At 35.6% G+C, this 8,855-nt stretch overlaps 1 protein-coding gene across 2 annotated transcripts; it reads right to left on the reverse strand.

Annotated features, from left to right (window-relative positions):
* Positions 1 to 1,400: 1,400 nt before the first annotated feature.
* On the reverse strand, positions 1,401 to 4,003 carry LOC131855789 (wax ester synthase/diacylglycerol acyltransferase 11-like). Of its 2 annotated transcripts, XM_059217970.1 has the most exons (6): positions 3,831 to 4,003; positions 3,123 to 3,734; positions 2,178 to 2,247; positions 2,011 to 2,084; positions 1,644 to 1,832; positions 1,401 to 1,496 (listed from the first exon to the last, which is right to left on the reverse strand). In XM_059217970.1, the coding sequence occupies exons 1-5, from the start codon at positions 3,972 to 3,974 to the stop codon at positions 1,659 to 1,661; spliced, it is 1,074 nt and encodes a 357-aa protein (XP_059073953.1). In that variant the 5' UTR covers positions 3,975 to 4,003; the 3' UTR covers positions 1,401 to 1,496; positions 1,644 to 1,658. The 2 variants fall into 2 exon arrangements, with proteins under 2 accessions (XP_059073953.1, XP_059073954.1); XM_059217971.1 differs by lacking the exons at positions 2,011 to 2,084; positions 2,178 to 2,247.
* Positions 4,004 to 8,855: the final 4,852 nt, after the last annotated feature.

Genomic DNA, 8,855 nt, shown 5'->3' on the forward strand with positions numbered 1-8,855 from the left:
TAGGGATGGAGAAAAACAACCTCAACTTCCCTTATTTGTTGTTGTTCACTTCAAAAATTATATAGGACCAATGTGGGATCACAATGAATAAAAAAATGTGCCTGTGACACCATTAAGTCATGGTTTTCATCATCAAACAACACTAAAAATGGTATAGGCATTAACAATACACTTTCACAAGAGCTTCTACTTCAACGAGCAACAATCAACATTGGCAACATTGACTGTCAACAATTGGCATTCATGGCTATTTAAAGAGTTCATTAACTTGCAAGTGTCTACATACACCTTACCTTCATATTTCAAAGATATTCACGCATGCAAACCAACCCATATGTTGCTCATCAAAAACAAGAGTAGGAGTGATTGCTAGCATTATCAAATGCAAGGTCTTCAAATACAAGTTAAAAGAAGTCTAGGTTTGTTCATTCAATCACTTATTTTAGCCAATTTTACTAAATCCAAGACCCACCTTTCTGTATCTTTAAATATTTTTACATTTAATCTATATTTCATTAACTTAGAAACCATTTAAGAAACAATTCCTTTACATTTAATTTTATTAGTAAAGATACGAATATTCAATATTCAATGTTAAACAATTAAGCATGTAACAAAAGTTGTATTATTTTTCACATTTTGATTATATCTCTTTTTTTTTTTCTATAGGCACAAAGTCTACAAAAGGATAATTTCCCTTATTTCCAATATTATTCTATTATTACTTACTTCCAATTTTATGTAGTTTGCAAAATTAACTTGTACAGAGAAATGAACATTATTGTGTTAATTGAATATATTGTTGGAGGTCCAAAAGCAAATTAATCTGCCAACTATATCTATGATCTTTTTTCATGCTTCAACAAAATAACTCAAGTGCAATATTATACTCAATATACTAACAAGTCCTTACATTTTATCCACTATCTTATCACTAATCAAAGATATCCTTGGTGTTCCCATTCCACACTAAGATGGAATTGTTGGTAATATTTATTTTTACATTTATATAAATCAACATATGCATCCAATCTTAAATTTTGTGGCTTCTAGAAAAATCCTTAAACCCTCTCTAACATAAATGAATTCATTTATTATAGTATACAGGGGAAAAGAGAAAAATCAAATAATAAACAATGTGACCAATAAAATTTATTTGAGCTACATAGCAATTGTGACATTTATTTTATAAAAATAATACAATGTTTCATAAATAATCTTTTGTGATTCCTCCAAAATATTACTTTTATAAAAGAAAAAAAACAACATTATTTGAAAAATGAAAAGAGATTTATAATTAATGTCAATACTAGTACATAATCATAATCATAATCATAATCATAATCATAATTACTTACTAGTGGGAGACCCGAGATTGAAAAGAAGCCACCTCTAACTTTGTACCCTGCATACACCATCTGCTCTGATGGGCCACTTACGTTTGTCACGGCAATGCTAGTGTTGGCCACCACATTGTACAGAGATTTAGCTGAAGTCTGTAAGGCACAAAATAAACATAAAGACTTCAAACAGCTCTATCTTCAACCCATTATAATCTGTACAGACATGAATAATAATTTTAATTTCTTCTTCTCACCAAACTACAAACTACATTTTTAAGGTGGAAAACAGAAAAACAATACCTGTGCACCTCTGTATCATGTAATGTAGCGCAACACCTTGCTTTGTAAAAATGCTGCCAGTGACATTTTCTTCTTGTCTAACATATGCTTTGCTCTTCGGACATACTCCAAAGGGTTTTTCAACTTCTTCATAGGCATTCCTAGAAATAAAAGTCCAAAGCTGTTTCCTTTTGCCATCTCATCTACGCCCTGCACCATTTCACCTTATAATAAATAAATTGGACTCTCATGTGAATAAACAAATCATTTCTCTAAAAATGTAAACGACGTGTGTTCTGCCACCATTATGTTAGTAGAATTCAAGTGAATACCAGGAAAAGAAAAAATATCAAAGCTATGACAGTCATGAAAAAGCTATTTGCAAAACCTTTTTTCCCTGTAGAGACCTTGTGTTCATTAATGCTATGACTGTAACTCTCAAATTCTCCATTTTTTTTGGATCTGCATAAGTTGAAACAACAGTTTTTGACACAATTCATACTTTTCAAAACTATATACAAAAAGAAATGTAATGGGGCTCTCGTTAGATGAGACCGCCAAGAACCCTTCTGCAGTAGAGTTGAAATCCGTAGAATACGACGCCCATAATCACATCATTCACAGTCTGCAAACAATATCAGTAGCACCATCAATATGCAGATTATTGTTTATATATATTAATCGAAAATGTAATAACTGAAATTACATTAAGTAGGAGATAAACAAATTAATTATCATTCAGATTGTTCAGAAAGAAAAAAATCATAATTAAATTGTTTATGTTTTTCATTATTATTTTTTAAACAAATTAATTATCATTCAGATTGTTCAGAAAGAAAAAAATCATAATTAAATTGTTTATGTTTTTCATTATTATTTTTTAAACAAATTAATTATCATTCAGATTGTTCAGGAAAAATGATAATTAAATTGTTTATGTTTTCAATTATTATTTTTCACTTATCAGCTGGTTAAGGAATTGTTGTATGGAAATAATCATGTTGAATTCTAACTCCTTACCCATTTCAAAATTTAGTGGAACTCATTATGATTATTAATTCATTATGATTATTAATGCATATGGATGAGTTTTTCTAAAGAAAAATTTATGAGAGATTGTAAATATAGATTATAAGAGCTAGCTGATTGAAAGACTCTTGCAACCTATGACAAAATAGCTGAAAAAAAAGGGTTAGAAAAAAGATGCTAAGTTTTATTTCATGTAATTTAAATACTTTTAAAAATTTGGAAGATGCAAAGATAATCGAGAAAATGATCAAATCAAAATTTAAATACTTTAAAATGCTTACCGAGACAATGATCAAATCAAAATCATCAAACCAAAGACATTGAAAAAAAAAAAGAAAAATTAAAATTATTCCTAAACACTTTCACATCTCTTAGCTTCAATTGTATGTTTGACATCATTATCCAACAGCATATAGAGAGAAACAGAACAGTAGCAACAGTAATGTTGATATAAGAATGATAAACAAGTACCCCATCAACGCGTTCCTTTATTTCTCCAATGTCTTGGAGTGTAAAAGTGCAAGAAGCCATAACTTTAGGCAACAGCTCCACTCCAGGATGCCCTCGAATAGGGAACCTGCTATCCTCCATCCATTTCGATATTAGAAAAGTGGTAATCAGATCATGTAACGTGTACCACATTACAAGCACAAGAGTCAGCAGCCCATTCCATATTCTAGTTATAAATTCAGGGCCATGCCATGCGGTTGTCTGAGTCTGTGAGTATTTACGGGTACTTATTGGTGGGTGTTGTGTGTGTTGAGAAGGGGAAGAAATGAGTGTATGATTACGAGGGATTGTAGAACAGGCCCGAGCTAAAGAGACAATGGAAGTACCGTCTCCCAGCATATTATCCAGCTTCAGAATGGCGATGGCTTCGCCCTTTGTGGTTTTGTAGTTAATGAAATGGAACTCCCAAAGTGGGCGTGAGGGATCAAGCTTACTTAAATGCAAGTCTGAAATATATTCCTCTATATGCTTATCATATAATGAGAGATGGGGAGGAAAGTGAAGAACAAACACATGATCGTCCACATTAACCTCCGTCTTCTCCCAGTTGAGGACTCCCTTCTCATCTCTAGTCTGCAACCATTATACATTGAAAATCTTAGTTATTCATTCTAGGAGAACAGTGACCAGCAGCAGTTACAACAACTATAGCATAAAGAGAAACTTTACCACTATAGAGGAGAATCTTGAGTTCTCAGAGAGCAGGATTTGGCTAATGGCTTTCTTGGCTTCAGAGACGTCCACTGGCTTATCGAGGTCAGCCACGCAAAGAACGCATAAAGAGAATGATTGATTGTTGAGAACCTCTCCCATTGGACTCACTGCAACGTCCTCCTCTTCTGCCATTTTTCTCACTAATTAAGTTGATCGAGAAGTTTCATAGCCTTGGTCGCCTTTATATGCGTCCTATTTATGAAGGTTATTAAATGCTAAGAATTCAACTGATGAAGTTAAGTAATGGATGTTGAATTCGGCTTTGTAGGTTGGTGGGCATTCATATCCTGTAGCTATTTGGTTCGGCTTTGTAAATTTTTGGTGAGTGAGCATTCAGATGATATTATTATTTGATTTGGCTTTGACAATTCTTGGTGGGTATTCATATCATGGGATGCTTCAAACCATAAATTCCTCATATTGAAGGCACAACGGTAACTGTTGGTGGATATTCATATACCATGATGTAGCACGGTAAAAATCCCTCACCTGTTTTCAGGTACTCGGTAATTGATACAGAAGGCGCAAGGTTAATTATTGGTTGATATTCATATATAATGATGTCCCACACTATAAATCCCTCACTTACTGTTGTAGACACCTAAAATTGTCATGTCTAATTAAATAAATATTTTATTTATTTAATTATCTAAGCCTAATTCTTCTATTAATTAAATAAATTTTTATTTATTTAATTAATTCATTTATCCTCTTCTAGCCTTATTTCTCATTTAAATAAATACATTTATTTATTTAAATTATCCCTTTCTTAAATTAAATAAATATTTTATTTATTTAATTGCCCTACTTCTACTATTAATTAAATAAATCTTTATTTATTTAATTAATTCATTATCTTTTTCTACACATGACACATGTCATTCATCTCTTAATTCTTACACTACCTACCTCTTTCATTATTTTGGTATTTCTTATACCTACCCTTTAATCCTAGCCGACCTCCTTTTTACACCTCTCAATCTTAACCCTCCATTTCTTATTGTGTCTTCTATTTAAGGAGATGCTTTCTTCATTGTCTAACCCTAACTACTGGATCAATTGACTACACTACAATTCTACTTGCAACCACATTCCGTTCTTTGTTGAGCTCTTGTGCATACAAAAATCTGAGAGCAAGCATATCAAACAAGATCAATGGAGATAGGAAGAATGGAGATCAAAACCCTATTGGACATGTGATGGTATAATCTTTGTGATTTTGAGTTATTTGCATTGTCTTAGGTTATCTTCATATGTTATGGTGGATCTTTGTTCATTGTTAGGCTAGGGTTTAGTGGTTGAATCCATTTTAGTCTTTCAATATTGTTGTTATTTGTTATCCATTTTCACCATATACATTTTGGCACGCTCGGTGGGACTCTTGTCCCTTTGCATTTAACATTTTTGTTGCAGATTTCGCATTTTTGAAGTTGCAGATCGGACGATTTCGACGATATTTTAGGTTTTTTCCGCGTTTGCGAGTGTTCGGATCGCGTTTTTGTATTTCAGAGGCGTCTGCGATATCTTGGATTGCGTCTGTGTTTCTGTCATTTTCTTTTTTTTGCAGGTTTCCGAAAGTCGTGTCTGTGATTCTGAATCGCGTCTGTGCATCATCTTATCGCGTCTGTAGTCGAAAGAAGCGTCTGTGTTATGTGGCCGCGTCTGTGAATTATAGAACCACGTCTGTGTCGGACAGACGCGTCTATGTCTGGTATAACAGCGTCTGTGTATTCTGTTTTGCAAATTTTTCAAGTTTTTCGATTTGGGTTTTCGGATTTTGTACTTAGGGTTTCAGATCTGGTTTATTTTCGGCTAACCTTTGCAGATCTAGCTAACCTGGTTTGTGCAGCTTGCTTTGGAGGCAAATACGTTTTTGTTGAAAGCCCCTTTTCACAAAGTCTTTTTGGGTTTTCTAAAAATTTACCTAACTTGTGTGCTTGCAGGAAGGGGTTATCATTTGAAACAACCCAAACTACTAACAATTTTGTTGCAGGGCCTTAGCTAGGGTTTTGTAATTTTTATTGTGTGCCTTGTTTTCATAGCTTAGCAAACACTTCAATTGGTGCACTAAAATTGAATCATTGTCTTTTGTGTCTTGAGAAATAGGCTCTTTTTGTTTACTCTTTAGAGGGTCTGTCTTCCCGTGTGGTCATTAGGACTACTAGTGAGAAGAGAACGACCCAAGTGGTAGCGAGGAAAACCCACCTCATCCAAACCACTATAATCAAATGTATTCATGGTGAAAACTATGAATAACGTGTGCTGATTAGTTCATACCGACACTATGTCTCCCCATAAACCCGTTTGATCAAATTTATTTGATCATTTGTAGGGCGTAACCCCTACCGGCTGGGAGCCTTCTATATTTACAGAGATGAAAGTGCCGCATGTATGGCCACACGAGCGGATGCCCTTACTAGCACCATTTTGTTTTAGAAGCCCAAATCCTTCTAGTTGTTGGGGCAGGAGGTCGGACCTCTGGTAGCGGCCCACACACATACGGTTCTTAGTAGAGATACAAAGTTCGCCATGGGGAGTTTTCATGGGGATTGATGCTTGGCTGACCCGAGAAGTGAGTGCCGAGGGTGGAGCCAGTGAGGTCAAGCATCTAAGTATCCGCTCTGAATAGCGTAGCCTCGGGGGTAAAACCCCATGTGGGATCAACAACTATTGTCTTGGCCAGCCATAAGAATTGTGCTTGACTTATGATAAACATTCAAACACTCAAAGACAAAACAGCAAAACATTGTGTCTTTTGTGTCTTCAAGTGTATGCAAAAACTTTTTACATCAAACAACACACTTTCTTGGAGTCATTTTGGAGTCTAAACACTAGCAAACATTGAGTCATCAGCACTGTGTCCTCTTGTCACGAAAAACAGTCGAACAATCAGATTTGGTCACAACAAAACAACTTCACAGATAGGAAAGATTGCACGAAGGTTACAGAAACGCGTTTGTGTCTGTTCAAACCACGTCTGTGTCGGATAAACGCGTCTGTGTTTTTATCAGCGTCTGTGTCGAACAGAGACACGTCTGTGTCTGTGAATCGCGTCTGTGAAGTATACAGGCGCGTCTGTGTCCACAATTGCAAAAAACTGTTACAGTCCCGGCAAACATCAACAGGAAAATCTCAGAATCACGTCTGCGTTAAACAGAGTAGCGTCTGTGTCTTAAAACCGCGTTTGTGAAGTATACAGAGGCGTCTGTGTCAGGATTTGAAAATTTTAACAGTCAAACAAACAAAGAAATCAGTTTCGGCATACTTGAGCTTCCTAGGTTGTCTCTTCAGATTTCATCTAGCATTCAACCTGTCTTTGGGTCTCACATAGTCCATCATTGCTTCACATCTCATTTTACATTCATACTTGTCTAAACTTGAGTCAAAAGGTCACTTGCTTGTCCTCATCATACTTTGTCAACACACTACATACAACTACACTTTGCTAAGTGGTCCCTCATCAAGGTTTCTTACCTTTGGGTCTCATTTGGTCTTACTTAGAGTCAAGGTCAGCTTACCTCATCAAGAGAAACTATCCTCTCTTTGGAAGTCACACCTACTCTACTACTTACATACTTGGTCTTACACTTTGGACATTGCAAGTACACCTCAAGATTCATTTACACTCCATACAACTCTTAGTCTTCCATACTCTTTTCATTTTTCGTCTAGTCTCTCACATATTGCTAAACACCTAGTTCATGGTTGAAACCCGTCTTCAAAAATCTAGGAGAAAAGCTAAAGAAGCTCAAGGGTTCGTAAACATGAGTTCTTATGAGTATGACAATGATGTCTTCTACAATCCTGAGCACACTACATTACCAGACATGAATGTTTATAGACACAATCCAAATGTGGAAAGCGCAAACACTATAAACAACAATGCTACACTCAATGACAATGTTGACAATTCTTCAATACTATCAGCAGACATACAAGAATCTATAATGGATCCTCAATTCAATAGATTGGTTGAAGAGATAATGAGGAGAGATCGTCAATATTTCCTAAACATGATGGCACAAAGTGGAGCTAAAATACCACATGATTTTGACTTATCTCAACTTATGGAAAGTAGACCTTCACAACAAACTCAACCTAATAGTGGAGGACTAAATAATATGATGCCAGAGTCACCATCAGTTTTGCTTCAGAAACCAGCAATCCCACATACACAAGCTCAAATGCATGATACTTACACTCAAAGACCATCATGGAGGCCTTATGCTCAAACACATGCTCAAGATATGGGTCAACCAAGACAAATGGATACTCAAGGACTTCCTCAAAATTTTGACACAAGGAGACCTCATGCCAAAATTGGGGGCAACACAATGGAAAATGAAAGGCCTATTGAATATGGTTTATATACACAAAACAGATATGGGGTCCCTCAACAAGAAGTTATGCCAAGTGCTCCATACATGTCGCAACAATATAGACCTCCATATGGACATGTCTACGATCAGTATCATCCATACATGCAACAAGCTCCTCCTCAAATGGGTATTTCAAACATGGGATATGCTACAAGAAATCCATCTCCTCCCAAAAATAATTTGGAGCAACAAATTAGAGATCTACAAAAGAAAGTGGAAGACATGGGCACATCAAAACCCACATATACTATGAGAGATATATGTCCTTATCCCTTTGATAAGAGCATTCCAATGCCTCCATTTCCTCCACACTTTGTAACGCCAAAATTCGACAAATATAGAGGGAGAGGAGACCCCAAGGCACACATAAGACAATTCTTCACAGCTTGCATTGAGGTAGCGGCAGAAGAAACATACTTGATGAGGTTGTTCCCACAGAGTTTAGGTGACCAAGCGATGGAATGGTTTTCTCAATTACCTCCTGGTATTAAGTCATGGGGCGACTTAGCAGAAGCATTCATTCAGCATTTTTCTTACAACATTGAAACAGATGTCTTAGTTACTACCTTGTGCAATACGAAACAAAAAGAAGGAGAATCTT

The sequence above is a fragment of the Cryptomeria japonica genome, chromosome 3 (genome assembly GCF_030272615.1).
Source record: "Cryptomeria japonica chromosome 3, Sugi_1.0, whole genome shotgun sequence".
NCBI lineage: Eukaryota > Viridiplantae > Streptophyta > Pinopsida > Cupressales > Cupressaceae > Cryptomeria > Cryptomeria japonica.

Coding starts and splice junctions, on each gene's coding strand:
- LOC131855789 (XM_059217970.1), bottom strand. CDS start 3,974: ATGGGAGAGGTTCTCAACAATCAATCATTCTCTTTATGCGTTCTTTGC. Junction 2,085..2,177: donor CTGCAGAAGGGTTCTTGGCG/GTCTCATCTAAC, acceptor CAACTTATGCAG/ATCCAAAAAAAATGGAGAAT. Junction 1,833..2,010: donor GGTCTCTACAGGGAAAAAAG/GTTTTGCAAATA, acceptor GAAATGGTGCAG/GGCGTAGATGAGATGGCAAA.